The following is a 19,837-nucleotide window of genomic DNA, read 5'->3' as shown; positions in this document are numbered from 1 at the left end:
ATACTAGCTAACTTACATCTGGTGGCATCAGAGGTTTAGCTTTGGAAATAGAGCTAATTGGCATAGATTTTCCTCAGAATCCCGAGGAGCATGACCTGGCCTATAAGACTCCTTACTCCTTCTAGGCGCTCTCCATAAGGAGAAATAGTATCTCCCGAATATTAGACAAATGGGAAGGAGGCTGCTCTGATGACTGGGGAAGTAGAGGGGAAATTGTGGGTCAACACTTTTACTGCTAGAGGAGGGCACTATTCGGACTGCTAGGAGAGGGCATGTAATGTGCAAGACTCTCACATCCCCAGTTTACATTTTTATCAGCCCCCAAAATAAAAAATTTCATAGAAATGAATGTAGAGTAACCTAAAAATGTAGGGCTGCAGTAATAAGTCTCTAGGCACGACGGCCACTTGGCTTTTAGTATTTATCTCACATACTTGGGATAGGTGGACAGGCAAGCTGATCCCAGACCCCAGCATATATGTGGAGGAGATTGCGTTGTAAAGGTTTGCCAGGATTTCTTAATCAATTTGTAATAATAGTGGCAAGGATACAACTGGATTGTATATTGGTTGTTAACCAAAACTGTTGGCACAAGAGGACTTCAGGAGGTAACCTATGGTAGCCCTCATGGCTTCGCCAGTCCTATTAACCAAGCACCTTATTTCTAGGTGGGGAACGTGCTTCTTCGCCTCGCCAAATATTAGCAATGTTGTTTGCCATAGTGAAAGTTTCATTAGCTCAAATGTTCCATTTCAGAAAGAGAGAGATGTGAATGCACAGGCCGACCAGCAAAGGCTCTCATCTCTGCTGACAGAAATAGATTAGTTCTGCTGATTAAAATATTTTGGGAAATTGCTCTAAAGTGGTCCTAAACTTCAAGCTGACAAGAGTGTTCTGATATAGTTCTCTGTGTTACACAAATGTTTTAAATGGGTTTTCTGGTTGTTTAATATTGATGACCTATCCTCAGGATAGGTCATCAATACCGATTTGTGAGGATCCGGCACCCCAGCCACACCTGAGGTCATGGAAAAATCTCCCCAACTTGTACTGTATTCGCTGCAGATTTTTCTGGCACAGATCCCCCAGAAACAATCTGCAGCATTTCTGTCCCACTTGGATGTGCCCTAATATGTTGAGGGGGTTGTGCCGATCTCTAAAGTTATCCTGTGTATCCCAAGGATAGGGGATAACTGATTGGTGGGCACCCGACCTCCAGGACCCCTCCAAGCTAGAGAACAGGGGTCTCGGGCCCCTGTACTGAAGGAGCAGCAAATTGAGCATGTGTCCTGCTGCTCCTTTCATTCTCTGAGACTGCTGGAGATGGCCAAGTCCTGTACACACTTATCTCCTTTAAAGGGGTTGTTCACCCTTGATGGTTTTTTCAGACCCACTCCCCAGCGTGACTAGACCCAAGGTGGTGAGCATACTTCCCTGATCCTTACTGCTCGGTTTCAGCTCCATCGCTTCTCCATGGGCGCCGCAGGTACAGGGACACGTTCCTGTTTGATGCGGGTCACATGGCTGATCTAGCCACGACGTATCACTGATGTGTCACGTGAACTAAATAGGAGGCCAACCTAGAATGTACGGAGCCCGAAGCTTAGAGATGAAGCCAGAACCCAGCTGCAGGGATCAGGTAAGTATGGTAACCACCTCCGGAGGGGTCTGAAAAAAAGTCCAACAAAGGTGAACAACCCATGTAGTGTCAGACAGGCATTTTCTTTTCAAACAAGACCTCGAAGTCAAGAACTCCACAAGTTGTTGTTATCATTACTGCAAGCTGTAGAACCAATAAGATCACCCCATGAAACAGTTTTCTTTTCTATTATCAGCCAGACAAAAATTAGTTTCAATAGGTATCCGTAGAAAACCCCTCAAGTTTTGGAGCACATTGCCTACCTGGTTCTTGAAATTTGTCCAGGCCTACCTTGAAATGAATGGCGTTTTTTGGCCCACCACTCCTGTCACTGGGATTGACCAAAGAAAGATTAGCTGAGTGGTCATGCCCTGACCTTTCCTGTGTGTAGAGCCAGAGCCCAAGAAGGAGAGAGCAGTGGCCGCTGGAGCAGTGAGGATCAGTAAGGGGAGTAATGCTTGCCTAAAAAAATAAAATATATATATATATATATATATATATATATATATATATATATATATATATATATAATGTGTTTTTAAATTTTCCCCCAGACGACTCTTCTAATGTGGTCAGATGTAGGCTCTGTTTTAAACTAGGTTCAGATCCAGATGTTGCAAGATCTTAACCAATTCCTATTCCTGTTTTTTCAACCTTTTAGTTGGTTACTCGGCTGTTGCCATCAACCATATCGCAGAGTTTGAAAATAAGAAACCGGTAAGATTTAATTTTATTAAGAAGCAATGTAGTTGTTCATCCCAGTTCAGTTGCATCCATACATTTTGGACCCTTTCATTATGGGCACCTGTGTTATTTGATCTCAGTCTGAGCACCAGTCCAGCACTTGCTCTTCTGGATACACAATAGGTCAGTCTCTCCTTTGTGGCTGACTTCCTGTGAACTACAGGATTACCTCAGCATCTATCACATACCGCCTGGCAGCTCTGAGACACCTCCCCACCAAGCTCTGCCCTCCTCGTGCCTCTCTATGTTCCTCCATTCATAAAGTACTGCTAAATATATCATTTCTGCCCTATATAGGGGAGCAGAAGAATGGTGACATAGTCTCCTAAAACTTCCCTGACCTATACTATCTCCCTCTTCTTTCTTTGAGTTCTGTGTGCATAATTTCCAGTGTATTTCGGAGATCGTGATTCACACTGGTCTTATCTGCTTTTAAGGTCACAAGCAGGAGGCATGAAAACATGCTGAAGCTGCACCACATAGGAATACACTGTGTAGTGTGAGTTTGGGTACAGATAGTATTATGTCTCTGATCTACACTTGCTGGTCTTCCATAGAACTTCGTGGGCTGGATTTATGAAAAGTGTCTAAATCAAAAACTGTCTTTCTCGTTAATATAATTGGCGGATGCAGCTTCATGGATATAGGCCCGGGCCGCTAGGCGCCTGACACTAGGAATACAAAAAAAGTATTGGCTTCGTCCAAGTGAGCTGTACCCTCTCCATAGACGCTAGGCCACTTTGTACCAATAGCAGCAGCAGAGAGTCAATAAAAAGAGAGGCAACACAAGACAGAACAGTCTGGAAAAGGGAACACAAAAGTTAACTCTTATCAAACTTGTGTTTATGAAGTCAGGAGATCAGAGATGAGGCTTTACATGAGCCATCAGCTGAAGCAACTCAGGTGGAACGGTCTGCAAATAGACTGATTATTAACTTTACGTATCACAAAAACTGCTCCAAATTTTTAATAAAGACCAAATGAAAAAATGATTTTTTTTAACCCAAAATGAACAAAATGCAATAATAAAAAAATTGTCCCTAAGGTGTCCCTAGCCTATGTTGCAACATAGACAAAATGTGGCAATTCTCCAAGAAGTGGTCTACTAGTAATACAGATTGCAACATGTTACAGTAAAAACTATTTATTTCGGGACAAACCGAGCCGTACTAATGTTCTCTGTTTTTCAATTTTCTTTTAGGAAATTGTGAAACCGATATCTACTAAGGATCTGTTTGCATCGCCACCAACTGTACAGGTATTGTATATAGGTATACGCCTTGCAATAGTAACAAGGCTTGCTTGATGAAATACATAGTTTTTGATTATTAGCTGTCGAAGAGAGGTCTCGAGTACCGTACTCCGCTACTCTGAAGATGGCCATAACTGTTGGCTGAACGATCGTTTAGTGGACAACCAACCATCTACCGACTCCCACATACATGTTCAGTTCAGCCAAACATAAAGAGAGGATAAAGCAACTGCCGAATGGCGACCTGGGAAAACAAAAGGATCACTTGCCCTGATCCATCTCTCCCCTGATATCATCTGTGTTGTTCAGTCTGTGTTGTTCAGGGACGTAGAGGTGAATAATCGCTGACCTGCACATAGGACAACTTCCACTATGAATACAAGTCACATTGTCAGGCATGGAGACACTGCTGTATACTGGGTGGCAAGTTGCCAAGGGAACTGTACAACACCCATGGAGTATCATGCACGTGTCCTATTCCAATTAATAGGAGCCGTGCACGATACTCGCCGGGCTTCAGATGTTTGCCTTGACAACTGTATTGTCCAGCGTGCAATTACTGTATGTTTCTTCAAGTCTGTCAGATTGTAGGAGGGTATGCCGGGAGGAACGCTTTAAATTTCTGTTTTTTCAAGAGTGTAGCTACTTTTACTAAAAAAGTAACATATGTTTCGCTTCAACCCCCCAAAAAATTAGGGAGAAAATGGAAGTGTGTTTTATAAAGCAAATACTAATGAGCTCTTCCATTATGGAACACTTATTAGTATGCAGAAGGCGTGGAGACCAGTGACTGTAGCACTGCTAGAGCTTGCTGTACTCACCGCTCCCTGGTCTTCTGCCAGGCCCCGCACTGCGTATAGCCTCAGGACATAGTGCATGTGGGCGTGCACTATGACCTGATACGTTGCTTGGAAGAAGACCAGGGATCGGTGAGTGCAAGAAGAGCGCGCCATCCGTATTGTAATGCATTGGCTGTAAGTGTATTACCAGTGTAATATTACAGCCTTCCTGCTTGTGAGATCCAGGGGCCGGGGCTGGATCTCACAGGCTGACACGTCCAAGCCATTGGGTCCCCGTCACGGCAGTGCAAGGGTTAATGTGCCGGCATCTATGTTTCTCGCCCATATTCCTTGGGGGACACAGGAAACCATGGGTATAGCTCTGCTCCCTAGGAGGCGTGACACTAAGCGAAAGCTGTAAGCCCCTCCTCCATCAGCTATACCCTTCAGCCTGGAGAAGAGACTGCCAGTTTTTGCTTAGTGTCCAAGGAGGCAAGACACCCCCTGCTTATGCAGGGTTGTTATCCTATGATTTTTATTTTTTACGTATTTGTTGTTTTTAACTCGGTTTTTTTCTACCTACAGGGACAACAGAGGCGCATTGACCCCTCTGTTTCTCCCGGGGTTGAGTTGCGCCAGTGCCGGTAATTCCGCACTGCCGCCTCCCCCACAGAAGACAAGGTGGACCAGGGCAGCCTCGCTCCCCTGCGTCCCGCCAGCTCAGGGTCGCCCGCACGCCAAGTCCCTCCCCCGGCTTCCTGCCACCGCGGTGCCAGGAGCTGAAGGGGCGACCCCGCTGGATGGACTGAGGGCGAAGACAGCGTATGGTGAGAGTGGCTGCTCCAGCCTCCCCTTCCTCCCTCCCACCGCTGCTACCAACATGGCCACTGTTACATGACCACTGCAAACCCCCCCCCCGCCCCCCCCCCCCCCCCCCCCCCCCCCCCCGCATATCGGGACGTTACCGGGCATAGTTGGAGGGCAGTCTATCTGGGCAAGTCCTAGAACGCTGCCTTACAGGGGACGGCTGCAGACTTGCAAGCAGTCTGCTACATCTAGGCGCGGTGGGAGCCGTTCTCCTGGCATGAACGGCGCCATGTCATGGCCGGCACTTCAACATCCTTGGGGGTTAAAATCATTTTGCCGCGCGCGCGCGGCTCTGCTTCGGCTTCAGCGCGGCAGAGGGGGGGCGGAGCTTCCTTACACATTCAGCTCCGTGCTGCTGCGCTCCGCTACTTCCGGGTTCATCTCTCTGCCGTGCGATCCTGAAGCCTTTCAGCTCCGTGCTGCTGCCTCTCCTCCACAGCCTCAGTCTGTTCCCCTTACAGCTGCCGCTTGTATCATCGGGTCTGGTAGGACTGTTTAACCCCCTCCGTGCCACAGTACTGTTGCCTTAAAGTGCAACATCTTTCCACCATGTCAGACCCTTCTGCAGCCGCCAAGCCATGGTACCATGCCTGTACCGCTTGTAGGGAACCCTTTCCCCGGGGGCAGTCCGATCCGCACTGTACTGCATGCCGAGCCCCACCGCAGCCTCAGTCGCCCGCTGTGTCGCTCCCTGCTTCCTCTGACCCGCCTGACTGGGCTAGATCCCTGTCCCAGGCCGTGGAAAGCCTCACTCATGTCGTGGGCCGCCTAATAGATAGGCCACCTACCCCGCAGGACGCCACTCTGACTGTCGCGCCCTCCGGGTCCACTGCTTCTGCCGCTGCAGCGGGTTCATCCTCTCCTAGTGACCCCTCCCGAGCTAGGCACTCTCAGAAGCGTATTAGAGTAGAGCGAGCCTCCTCCTCGGATGCCTCCCTCTCCCCGCCACGCGTGCGCACCCAGACGAGCCTCTCCTCTCCAAAGGATTCGCTCTCTGAAGGTGAATTGGCGGCTTCAGATTTGGAAATGGACTCGGCCCTGCCGTCCAAGCTAGCCTCAGCGATGGCTCAACTCATCTCTGATATACGTGACACCTTTAAGGTGCAGGATGACCCCCCTAGCTCGGACGCAGCTAGCGTCTCCTTTATCAGACCCAGGCAGGCCTCAAAAGTCTTTCCAATCCACTCTGATTTCTCCTCCGTGGTGTCTAAGGCTTGGGCTCGCCCGGACGCCCGTTTTGTCAACCCAAAGAAGCTGGACATTTGCTATCCTTTTCCAGCCGATGTCGTGGCCACCTGGTCTTCCCCACCCAAGGTAGACCCCCCTGTGGCCCGGCTGTCAAAGAACACGGCCATCCCTGTTCCCGACGGGTCCTCTCTTCAGTCAGCGGAGGACCGTCGCATGGAGACCCTGTCCAAGGGCATTTTTGCTGCCTCCGGTTCTGCCCTCAGGCCGGTTTTTGCCTCTGCTTGGGCAGGGAAAGCAATGTCTGCTTGGGGTACGCAGCTGGAACAGGAGTTGGACTCGGACATCCCCATCCAGGACCTACGTTCCTTGGCCCAGCTTATTATTCGGGCCGGGAATTTTGTCTGTGAGGCCTCCCTTGATGCGGGAGCCCTTATTGCGCGCTCCTCCGCCCTGGCAGTTGCCGTCAGGAGGGAGCTCTGGCTGAAGGTCTGGAAAGCGGACGCTGCCTCCAAACGTTCCTTGGCGGGGCTACCGTTTGCGGGTTCCCGCCTTTTCGGGGTCCGCTTAGACGAACTTATTTCAGAGGCCACGGGTGGTAAAAGCACCCATCTTCCTCAACCCCAAGCCAGGGGCGCCCCCCGCGGACGCCCTGGTGCGTCTCGTTTTCGGTCCTCCCGCAGGGCCTCTGGGGCTCCCACCACAGCTGCCGCTTCGGCTCCTCCCCAGGACAAGCGTAGGAAGCCGTTTTTTCGGGCGCAGCCCTCCTGGCGCAAGCCGCAGGCTGCCCGCACACCCGCAGCAAAACAGTCCTCTGCCTGAAGGCGCGCCCCCACCCACCCGGGTGGGGGGCCGGCTCCTCCTTTTCAAGGACGTCTGGATGGCTCACGTCTCCGACGCCTGGGCCCTCGAAATTGTGTCCTCCGGATACAAAATCGAATTTGCATCCTTCCCTCCGGATCGGTTCTTTCGCTCCCGCCCCACGCGAGACCCGAAAGACGCGGCCGCGTTCTCCGCGGCCGTTCAAGCTTTACTGGACAGGGGGGTGATTACCCCCGTTCCTCTAGAGGAAAGATTCCAAGGGTTCTACTCGAACCTCTTTGTAGTTCCCAAGAAGGGAGGTTCGGTGCGGCCCATTTTGGACCTCAAAAAGCTCAACCGTTTTCTCCTCCTTCGACGGTTTCGGATGGAGTCCCTCCGCTCCGCGGTGGCTTCCCTGGAGCAGGGAGATTTCATGTCTTCCATCGATATACAGGATGCCTACCTCCATGTTCCGGTAGCCCAGTGTCACCATCGCTTCCTTCGATTCGCCGTGGGGGACCTCCACTTCCAATTTGTCGCCCTTCCCTTTGGACTGGCAACAGCCCCCCGGGTGTTCACCAAGGTCCTGGCCCCGGTTTTAGCCTTACTCCGTTCCAGGGGTGTTTTTCTGCTACCGTACTTGGACGATATCCTCATCAAGGCTCCGTCCCTTTCTCAAGCGGTTGCCAGCGTGGATCTCACTCTAGAGACTCTGGCGAGGTTTGGTTGGGTCATCAACTTCCCCAAGTCCTCCCTTCCCCCCTCCAGACAACTCGTCTTCCTGGGAATGCTTTTAGACACGGGAACGGCGGAGGTACGTCTTCCCTCGGAAAAACGTCTGATCCTCCGTGGGGCGGTTCGGGGTCTCCTTCTCCACCGTCGACCGTCCTTCCGCTTCTGCATGCGGGTATTGGGGCAGATGGTTGCCTGCTTCGAGGCGATCCCATTTGCGCAGTTTCACTCCCGCCCTCTCCAACGGGCGATCCTCTCCTCCTGGGACAAATCGCCGCAGTCTCTGGATCATCCCTTCCATCTGTCGCCTCCGGTGCGGTCATCTCTCCGCTGGTGGTTACAGTCCCCTCTTCTGGGCAGGTCCTTTCTGCCACTCAACTGGTTGGTGGTTACAACCGATGCCAGTCTCTCGGGCTGGGGAGGCGTGTTTCCTCCCCGATCCGTCCAGGGCATTTGGTCTCCATCGGAGTCCAAACTCTCGATCAATGTCCTGGAACTGAGAGCGGCCCTTCTGTCTCTACGACACTGGACTCATCTGCTGAAGGGTCATCCAGTTCGTGTACAATCAGACAACGCCACGGCCGTGGCGTACATAAACCACCAGGGGGGCACTCGCAGCGCTGCAGCGATGCGGGAGGTCACCAGCATTCTCCGTTGGGCGGAAGCCCACGTCCCGGCCCTATCTGCAATTTTTATTCCAGGGGTGGACAATTGGGCGGCGGACTTCCTCAGTCGCACCACCGTCGACCCCGGCGAGTGGTCTCTTCACCCGGAGGTATTCGAGGCCATTTGCCTTCGTTGGGGCATTCCGGACGTGGACCTCATGGCCTCAAAATTCAATCACAAGGTCCCCGCCTATCTGTCCAGGGCCAGGGATCCGGGAGCTTGCGGAGCCGACGCCCTCGTTCTTCCTTGGCGAGGCTTCGCGCGCCCATACATATTCCCTCCCATCCCTCTCCTGCCCAAGGTCCTTCGGAAGATCGCGGTGGAAGGCGTCTCGGTGATTCTGGTCGCTCCGGACTGGCCCCGCCGGTCTTGGTATGCCGACCTCATGCTGCTCCTGGCAGACGCGCCCTGGCCACTGCCCGCCAGGGAAGATCTTCTCTCTCAGGGACCGATCTTCCACCCGCGTTTAGGGTCCCTACGTTTGACGGCGTGGTTGTTGAGACCACCGTCCTGACACGTAGGGGTTTTTCTGCGGATGTCGTCCGCACCATGATCCGCGCCCGTAAGCCGTCCTCTTCTAGGATCTATTATAGGACCTGGAGGACTTTTTTGGGGTTCTGTACCGATCTGGGGATTCCTCCGCTCCGCTTTTCTCTCCCCACCGTTTTGTCCTTCCTGCAGAGCGGACTGGCCCAAGGTCTAGGCCTTAGTTCTTTGAAGGGTCAGGTATCTGCGCTGTCCATTTTGTTTCAGCGCCCACTGGCCCCCCTTGGTCCTGTCAAGACCTTCCTTCAGGGCGTGGCTCACGCGGTTCCTCCGTATCGCCCTCCGGTACCGCCCTGGGACCTGAACCTGGTTCTCTCAGCGCTCCAGGCTTCTCCTTTCGAGCCTCTGCGGACGGTTTCCTTGCGACTTCTGTCCTGCAAGGTTATTTTCCTTGTAGCCATCACCTCTCTTCGGAGGGTGTCCGAATTGGCTGCACTCTCCTGTCTGGAACCTTTCCTAGTGTTCCACCAGGACAAGGTGGTTCTTCGTCCGGTCCCTTCCTTCCTTCCTAAGGTGGTCTCCGCCTTTCATCTGAACGAGGACATCGTTCTCCCCTCTTTGTGTCCTTCCCCTTCCCATCCGCGGGAGAGGAAGCTTCATCGCCTGGACGTTGTCAGGGCGCTCAAGATTTACCTGGAAGTAACCAGCTCTTTCAGGCATACTGACTCGCTCTTTGTGGTCCCGGAAGGGTCGCGCAGAGGGATGGCGGCATCCAAAGTTGCTATCGCTCGTTTTGTCAAGATGGCTGTTACTGAGGCTTATCTCGCCAAGGGCAGGGTTCCTCCCCTTGGTGTTACCGCTCACTCCACTAGAGCGGTCGGGGCTTCCTGGGCTCAGAGAAATCGGGCTTCTTCGGAGCAGATTTGCAAGGCGGCCACTTGGTCCTCCTTGCACACCTTCACCAAGTTCTACAGGGTGCATACTCATGCGTCGGCTGACGCTGCTTTAGGCCGTCTGGTGTTGCAGGCGGCAGTTGATTGATGCCTCTGGCGTTGGTTGAGTTTGTTCTGGTCCCTCCCTTCTGGGACTGCTCTGGAACGTCCCATGGTTTCCTGTGTCCCCCAAGGAATATGGGCGAGAAAAGGAGACTTTTGTATTACTTACCAGTAAAGTCTCTTTCTCGCTCTTCCTTGGGGGACACAGCACCCGCCCTTCATTGGGTTACAGTTGTGGTTCCGGCTTGGTTGCCCCCGTTGGGGCCCGACGGTTCTTTTTCCGGTTGGTGGTTATCTTTCACTACTTGGACACGCAACTGGCAGTCTCTTCTCCAGGCTGAAGGGTATAGCTGATGGAGGAGGGGCTTACAGCTTTCGCTTAGTGTCACGCCTCCTAGGGAGCAGAGCTATACCCATGGTTTCCTGTGTCCCCCAAGGAAGAGCGAGAAAGAGACTTTACTGGTAAGTAATACAAAAGTCTCCTTTTTCACCGATGCCAGCGCATACAGCAGGGGTCTGGGTATCAGTGACTGCCGGACCCCTGCAGCTGATCAGGCGGGCACAGCTTCTGAGCCTGCCCGATCAGCGAGCCGTAGCTGTACGGCGCTGGGATTTCTGAGCCAGTTCCCAGCGCCGTACATATATGGCGCTGGTATCCTACGGGTTAAAGAGGTCAAAAAATGGCAGAGCTAATAGTGACAATACATGCTAGTTGAGCACAGTCTCCTTGCTGCCAATTTACTATTCGTTGCGTCTTTAGTGCCCTTTTGTTCAGTGCCTCTTTGGTGTTCTCTTGCCAGTCATTCCATATTTTGTGTGACAGAAAAAACTTAAGGACCAGCGCATGGGAAATGAGCATCCAGTGGGCACTGAAGGGGCAAGGAGCGGCAAATGGCACTAAAGAGGCACTGACGTATGTGGCCATTTATAGTTCCTCAATTTCTTCCAAATTGCCATTCCTTGCTTCTTTAGTGCCCTACAGGTAAAAATGGCCACCAAGGGGGCACTGAACAGAAAAACACTAAAGGGACAATGAAGGAGTAATTATTAAAGCTCAGTGATTCTCTGCCACTTTTCTGTACAGAGAGTGCTGGCAAAAGTTTGTAAGTCAAATTAAAGAGGACCTGTCACCACTCCTGACATTCCTGTTTTAATAGCTTCATACATTCCCCATGTAATAACAATTCTGTGTCATCTATTCTTATGGCTCTATGTTGTGCCGTTCCTTTATTATTTCTACTAGAAGTTATGAATGAATTGCTAGCAGTCTGCAGTAAGGGGACAGAAGGGAGGTAACCAGTTTGGGGGTGTGTACCTGCATAGTCTAAAAAAGGCAGCACTGATTGGATAGAGTGAGTCAGTGCAGGGACACCCCCCCCCCCCCAACTGGTTACCTCCCCTCTGTACCCTTACTGCAGACTGCTAGCAATTCATCCATAACTTCTAGTAGAAATAATACAGGAAAGGCACAACATAGAGCCATAAGAATAGATGACACAGAATTGTTATTACATGGGGAATGCATGAAGCTATTAAAATAGACGTCAGAAGTGGTGAAAGTTCCTCTTTAAATCAAGTAAGGGCTCATTCACACGACTGTAGGCCGTCTGTGCCCATATTGCAGACCGCAAATCCATTGACTAGCATGGGTACACAATCTGCAGGATGGGAAGAGGCACAGATCTGAAGCACTGCAAAGGCTTTTTGGTCCATGCCTCCGCACCGCCAAAGATAGGACATGTCCTATCTTTTGCCGTATTTTGCGGATTGCAGACCCATTCATGTCATCGGGTCTGCGCCGCTATACGGGATTCACACGGCCGGTGCATGTGCATTGGGGTCCACAGCAGGGACAGCCTACGGTCGTGTGAATGAGCCCTAAGTCAAAGAATAAATTGAGAAAATAATGAATGAGTTGGTTGGGATTCCCCAAAATAAAAATATGTTTTCAGGGTTACCCCAGTGCTAAAAAGACTAGGAATCACTGCACTAAGCCAGATGCTGGGGGAAGGGATGGGATGAGTATTGGATAGAACATAATTAGATTTGCTTTCCACTTTGTATTACCTGCAGGGTAAATCTACACCAATCCAAATTCTTAAGAGGCTAACCGTCATAGCGTCAGACCCATCCCATTTCAATGTACTGGTACGTGGTGTTTCTTTTTCTTTTGATTTTATAATATTTAAAGTGTCCATCTTGTTGAAGAGAACGGGAGCGTTCAGAGGATTTAGTTTTTAGTTGACTATGTTGCAGAAAGCTGCATTCTTTCTCTTAGGCTCCCATATTCACAATGACCTAAATAAACCGTACTGGCCCTCACTGGTCTTCCCTCCCACGCTGCTGGTTATTTCCTGGTCCATCTTGGCACACTGGAAACGGGTCACGCAGACGGCCAATAAATGGCTGAGCGGGCCTTTTCTGGCATTTCCGGCATGTCCAGCTGGGAGCATGAGGCTGGCCAGTGTTGAAATGGCCGCAGCTTCTTATTTGGCTGGATACACACATTTACCGTCTGTGTCACTGCCGCTGATACCGAATGACTGCAGGTTTTAAGAGGTTGTCTGAGAATTACTATTGATGACCTATCCTCTGGGCTGGGGGTCCGAGGTGTTAGTAGAGGCCAGCTACTCCCTGAGTGCTGCGGCCTCTTCCTAGGCCATGTGATGTCACCGTACATTGATCACTTGGCTTACAGGGCTACACGTGAGTGCTGTGCTCCTTATGCTACGCGTGTATGTAAAAATATCAAATCGGCAGGGGTCCGACACCTGGGACCTCTTCCTAGGCCATGTGACCTCGCCATACAAAAGTCACATGAACTAGTTGTATCTCAGCCCCATTGATTTGCAGTAGAGAAAAAGGTTTCTGATCAGGCGCAAACACACAGGCTCCAATCCGTCTCTTATAGGTGAATCTTCTTTAATTGCATAAAATGTATAGAACAACGCGTTTCGGGGCTCAAAATGTCCCCTTCATCAGGTTAACAGTAGTCACCGGTGACTACTGTTAACCTGATGAAGGGGACATTTTGAGCCCTGAAACGCGTTGTTCTATACATTTTATGCAATTAAAGAAGATTCACCTATAAGAGACGGATTGGAGCCTGTGTGTTTGCGCCTGATCAGAAACCTTTTTCTCTACAAGCATCCTTTGGGGGATTGGGCCTCCGATCCCAAAGATACCTCTTCTGCGGCTGCATCCACGGATCCGGAAAGTCTCTCTTTTACTTACATACCTACAATAGAGTTGTGTCTATTATTGCACACCCTAAAAAGGTGAGCACCTTAACTTGTTAAACAATTAAGTTTGTACTGTACATACTACCCTATTGTGCGCCCCCCATACCCTTTCTTTTGTCTCTATGTTCCCCTCCTAACCGAGGGGTACTCTAGACTCGCCCGTGGTTACCAAGACCATTGATTTGCAGGGTGGTCTGTAACCATGGAAACTAGCAGTGTATAATGTGATGGCAAAATGAATCCAGCCAGCAAAGGAGGCAATATGGACAATCACAATACATTAGTAAGTGCCTTGTATTAACTTTCTCTACATGATAAATGCCACTTGATGAAGTGACCCAACCCCTTTAAGGGAAGTGCCTGGTTTAGTTTTCAGTCCAGTGACAGGTCCTCTTTGAGTAGTCGTTTTCCAATCTGTATATATGTGGTGTTTTATTAATCATTTATTCTAGTTGTTTGTGCTCTTTTGACAGAGATCCACTTCCCCTGTCACCAGACTGTATGATATTGTGGCCGTCTATCCGAAAACAGAAAAGCTGTTCCATGTAAGTACTTCACCTGGAAGGTCTTCTTTATAAATGGTTCCTTAAAGGGGTATTCCCATCTGAAACACGTATGGCATATCCAGGGAACATGTCATAAATGCCTGTCCCCCATTCTGCCCACACTCAGTATCTGCATCGTATGGATCCTGAATACTGCGTCCATACCTCTCGGTGGATATATTGTTCTTTTTATGGTGATTGTACAATGTCCGAATCCGATCTCTTACCGTATTCACTCCTGGAAGCCTTGATCCCCAGGTCAGTCCTATCTACCGATTCAGGGCGAAATGCAGATGTACAGTACATAGGAGCAGTTATTCTTTGTTACCTGATTGGTAGTTTTGTTGCTAAAATAAAAGGATTTTCACCTCGGACGACCCCTATAAACTACAGTAAGGCATTAGTAGTGTGAAGGACTCACAAACCAGCCATGTACTGGAGTCCTCTTCATTTAGGAGCCCTGTCTATGCATTGCATCTCCTATCTGCAGTGAATATTTTCTTCCTTTTATACTGTGCTTGTATCTGGAGTAAACCTGCAGTTTCTTGCAGGCTCTATCATGTGGTTTAAAGCCCATCTGTCAGCAGATTTGTACCTATGACACTGGCTGACCTGTTACATGTGCACTTGGCAGCTGAAGACATCTGTGTTGGTCCCATGTCCATATGTGCCTGCATTGCTGAGAAAAATGATGTTTTAATATATGCAAATGAGCCTCTAGGAGCAACGGGGGCGTTGTCATTACACCTAGAGGCTCTGCTGTCTCTGCAACTGCTGCGCCCTCTGCACTATGATTGACAGGGCCAGGTGTGATGATATTTTCAATGCCTGGCCCTGTCAAAGTGCAGAGAGAGCAGAGCCTCTAGGTGTAATGACAACGCCCCCGTTGCTCCTAGAGGCTCATTTGCATATATTAAAACATCATTTTTCTCAGCAATGTGAGCACATATGAACATGGGACCAACACAGATGCCTTCAGCTGCCAAGCGCACATGTAACAGGTCAGACAGTTTCATGGGTACAGATCTGCTGACAGATGCACTTTAAAGGATTTGTGCCACTAGTAACACAAATCCGGCCTCTACATACAGTAACTTCGTTGTATCCAGCGTCACTTCTGAAACGGGCGTAGAAAACGGTAAAAGCCTCCGCACGCCGCTCCAACTTTTTAGACCTGGCGTGAGCGGAAAAAAGTCTCATATAGGCGTCTTTCAGCTTCATAAATGGCCCCCTAAGTGTTATTAGTGACACAACCCCTTCAGTGATGTATAGTGACAGCAGCATTTCCGTATTTTCCATTACTAATGTCTTCTGTCTCTTTGTGTCAGGCTGCGTGCACCGCCATCGATGTGGATATCATATGCATCAATGTAACGGAAAAGTATCCATTTTTCTTCAGAAGGCCACCTGTCAATGCTGTAAGAAATGTGTCCCATTCTGCAAAATGGATACGGTTTGCTTTGTTTTTGTTGTGTGTTGTTTTTTTTTTAAACATAGGAGCCTATGGGCCATGTGTGCCACGTGTGTTCATTCAGTCCCAATCCCCTCCCCCGCTGCTGTTTTACCTTCACACATCCAAATCTAGTGGGAATGCACCCGACTATTTCACATCTTTTGTAGAGTACAGTCTATATACCTGTGGAGTTAATAAAATGTCTGATTATAAGAATGTTGAGGTCTCCAGGTTAATATTACATGTAACATCAGAAATATTGTATTCAGCGTAGCGGCCCCTTCATTCCCGAGTTTGTATGAATTGTGCACCAATGCTGTGTATACCCCTCTATTCCAGGCCATCGAGAGAGGCATCTTTTTTGAGCTGATTTATACACCGTCAATCAAAGATTCCACCTTAAGACGGTATACGATTTCTAATGCGCTCAGTTTAATGGAGATCTGCAAAGGAAAAGTAAGTAACGGTCCAGAACTGCAGTGTACGTTGCAATGGTTTGGAGAGGTACAGCAGTTATGTGATGTGCTTTTAGGTTCTATTAAATGTAAAAAACTGAAGTCCCCCCCTTGTGATAGGTTCCAGCCAGGTACCCCCCAAGGAAGTGATGCATGACAAATGTTAACAAAATAAGCGCTTTCTTTAGCCGCTGTCGTAGGGTCTGTTCTGAGCCTTAGTCAGCAGTTCCTTCAGATTTGACAGACTAGCGCAGCATGCAGCACTGATCTTCCTGACCCATGATGGATGGCTTATTGCTTTTCAAATTACATTCCATACTACCAAGCATGCCAGAGAATTCAGCGCAACATACCTGTTAGATCCAGCGATGTCTTATCTGATTGTAGACTTTCTCATTCCTCTTCTCCGTTCGGCCCAGACCGCCATCACAACTTTTTTTCCAGCCACGTTCCATCTGTACAGATATTGCTGCACAGACTTCTTAACTTTTCCATCAGCTTTCTCAACACAAACTTCATATCCTGGTTGGGGTTGTTTCGATACGAAAATTTTGATTCGGTTTCGATACCATAAAAAGTATTGCGATGCTCGAAACCATTTGACACCACGCGAAAAAATAAAACGCCCAAAAAAGCTGCATGCATTCCGCATTTTATGCAACGTCCGGCTCATAATAGAACAGTCCGATCCTATTTTTTGGGGGAACAAGGTGACTAAAAAAAAATGGCGAATCGCGCAGTTTTTATTTTATCTTTTTTCTGTTACGGCATTCACTGAATAGGACATTTTTTTATATTTTAAGTTTGGACTTTTCAGACGTGGCGATATGTAATATGTTTTATTTATCTATTGTTTATACATTTTATATGTATAATTGGGAAAGGGGGTGATTTATACTTAATATTTTGTTTGTTTGTTTTTTACTTTTTATTTAATAACTATTTCCCCCCTTAGGGGCTAGAACCTGGGATCTTTTCATCCCTTGTCCTATTCACCCTGATAGATCTCTATTAGGGTGAATAGGACCTCACACTCTCCCTGCTGCCCTGTGCATAGTACACACAGCAGCAGGGAGATTACCATGGCAGCCAGGGATCCGTAGCATCCTGGCTGCCATGGTAACATATCGGAGCCCCAGGATTACACTGCTGGGGCTCCGATCACAACTGCCACTGTACCACCAATGAAGAGGGGACCCTGTGGCCACTGCCACCAATGATTTTAATCCTAGGGGGAGGGGGCGCACTGCGCCACAAATGATTTTAATACTGGGGGGTTGAGGGGAGGGGGCACACTGCACCACCAATGATTTTAATACTGGGGGGGTTGAGGGGAGGGGGTGCACTGCGCCACCAATGATTTTAATACTGGGGGGTCGAGGGGAGGGGGCGCACTGCGCCACCAATGATAATTAACATTTAATACAGGAGTCGGGTGCGGCACCTGAGGGGTTAAGTGCCGCTGATCGCAGCTCCCCGCCAGCACCTGCCTCCTGGATTTGTATTAAACGTTTATTTTCATTGGTGGCGCAGTGCGCCCGCCCCTCTCTTCTCATTGGTGGCAGCGGCACAGTGGGAAGGGAGAGACTGCTTCCTGCTACCGAGGAGAACACGGAGCGCGCTGAGAGCAGCGCGCTCCATGTTCTGATATTAGACAGCGCAAAAAGGCAAATCCTGGTATCGAAGTCGATTACAGACAAAAGTATTGAAAATTCGATACCCGAAACGACCCTAATCCTGGTGCCACACTTTGTCATCCTGCTAGGGAAACACAAAAGGGGTTGGTCAGCATATCCCAATGCGCAGGTGCACGCTGCTATGACTGAAAACACAAAACAACACCACATATAATGCAACAGCTCTCTGCGAACCAAATAAAGTACAAAAACATATTGTACTGCTAATTTTGGTGCCAAAAATGATAACTTTATTTGGTTCGCAGAGAGCTGTTGCATTATATTTTGTTACTTTGTCATCCTGCTGCCAGCACCAATACTGCCCGCAGTGCTCCTCAATGCTGCCAGATACTTGACTGCATTAACCGATCTACCAGAAAATACTAGTACCACACAAATGGTGCCACCTTCAATAATTGCCATACAATGCCCTTTAAAATAATGGTGCCCCTGACAGTAATAGTGCCACAAATAGTGGCCCCCAGAAATAACTGTGCTAGGGTGCCTCCTCCCACACAATAGTAGTGCTCCCAAAAGTATCACCAGTAGTATATAGCCACCATAGTGCCCAGAATAGTAATAATGTCCCCCTTTGTGCCCCAGTAGTAATAATTCCCCCCCCCCCCCCATTGTGACCCAGTAGTAGTAAAACCTACCATGGTGCCCCCAGTAATAGTAAAGCCCACCATAATATCCTCAATAGTAAACCCACCATAGTGCCTGCATTAGTACTAATGCCTCAATATAAACCCCCATAGTGTGCGCCAGTAGTAAAAATGCCCCCCAATAGTAATAATGACCTACAGTGGCCCAATAGTGTGCTCCCCCCAAAGTGGCAAAGGAAAATAACAAAATTTAAGTACACATCTCTCATTCCAGTCTGCGACTGTCTGAGTCCTGAGCTGCCAGCATCCTCAGGTAGTCGCTATGACGTCATCATGACCCCCGCACCATCTTGTCATAGGCTTCAGATATAGTGGCCTATGACGGTGAATTACTGGGCAGAGAAACATTGGCTCCCATGCTCTGACTCAGTATTCAACTGTATCGCTGTACTGAGGATGGCAATACAGTTGAATGTGGAGCAGGCGCATGTCAGTGCCCAATGAAATATTGCAGGATGGTAGAGCATCCAAGGGGTAACACAGGTCGAGAACCACTGGCCAAGGCCGATCTCTGCAAAATAACTCTATAGCATTATCCCACCTCCACCAGACTTGGCAGCTGGCACAGTGCAGTCAGGCAGGTAACGTTCTCCTGGCATCTCGTCCATCAGAAAGCCAGATGGAGGAGTGCGATTCATCACTCCAGAGCCCAGTAGTGGCATGCTTTACACCACTCCATCTAACGCTTGGCATTGTGCTTGGTGATGTAAGGTTTGCATGCAGCTGCTCGGCCATGGAAACCCATGTCATGAAGCTCCCGGCGCAGCACGGTTTTGATAACGATATCGTCAGAGGAGGTTTGGACTCAGCAAAGCATCGGTGAAGACATGGCTGCAGCCTAAGAGAAGAATACACTGCTTTTCCATTTTAATTGTCGTGGTTTGCAGTTGTGATACTGGACAGAAGAGAAGCAAGATAATAAGGACATAGATTTTTTTACGGTTTGAATTCTGTTTTTAGTGGCCCTTTAAATAATGCTTTTCATCCTCCAGTCGTCATTTGGACGACACTATTAAAATGTGCTTCAACCCTTGTGCTCGTACAGCCATGCTGATATTTCCAGCAGCAGGTGAAAACCACAGGCTGAAAAGAATGGAATTCCATCGTAGTCCTAATGTCCTACTGTGGGATCCAATTAGCGGATTAGAGACCCCCCCGATGCACGTTTTCAACAGCAACCTGTACATTCCCACTACAGATTTTTATATATTCGAGCCAAAGAACCTTTCAGACACTTCTGTAGGTTTCTGCCTAGGGCAAATACATTTTTACATCATGTCCTCTATGTGCAGAACCTTGTAAAGGAATCGCATTCATCATTAACCACGCTACACGCCGGATAAACTGTACTGCCCATTATTGGCACTTGTAGTTGGCATGGGATAAAGATTTCTTCCTTATTGGAGATCACATATGGTGTTGGATAATAATAACCTGTACCTGCAGATATTGGAAGGATTTCCCAGAGCTATCCGTTATACCCCTACAATGAGGAGCACGTCTACGTCTGACAGCTGCAGAATGGTGGCAAGTTAAAGGGCATCCTTTAAACTATTTGATCTCCTGGAAAATACCAGTGTAATATTCAGTTGTGTCGGCTACAGTGAACCCCTCAGTGACCACGCAATTTTTATTTATTTTTTCATCGTCGATTC

At 49.0% G+C, this 19,837-nt stretch overlaps 1 protein-coding gene across 1 annotated transcript in view; it reads left to right on the top strand.

The window, feature by feature from the left end:
* RPP30 (ribonuclease P/MRP subunit p30) overlaps positions 1–19,837 on the top strand; it is a 37,324-nt gene that overhangs the window by 5,998 nt on the left and 11,489 nt on the right. Inside the window, exons 3-8 of the mRNA XM_040435537.1 lie at positions 2,301–2,356; positions 3,585–3,641; positions 12,220–12,294; positions 13,862–13,933; positions 15,262–15,351; positions 15,726–15,842. Coding sequence (XP_040291471.1) covers positions 2,301–2,356; positions 3,585–3,641; positions 12,220–12,294; positions 13,862–13,933; positions 15,262–15,351; positions 15,726–15,842 — 467 coding nt within the window. The remainder of the gene's footprint in view (positions 1–2,300; positions 2,357–3,584; positions 3,642–12,219; positions 12,295–13,861; positions 13,934–15,261; positions 15,352–15,725; positions 15,843–19,837) is intronic.

The sequence above is a fragment of the Bufo bufo genome, chromosome 6 (assembly GCF_905171765.1).
Source record: "Bufo bufo chromosome 6, aBufBuf1.1, whole genome shotgun sequence".
In the NCBI taxonomy this organism is placed as follows: domain Eukaryota; kingdom Metazoa; phylum Chordata; class Amphibia; order Anura; family Bufonidae; genus Bufo; species Bufo bufo.
Note: the sequence above shows the minus strand (reverse complement) of the source record. Positions and strands in the feature narration are given on the sequence as shown.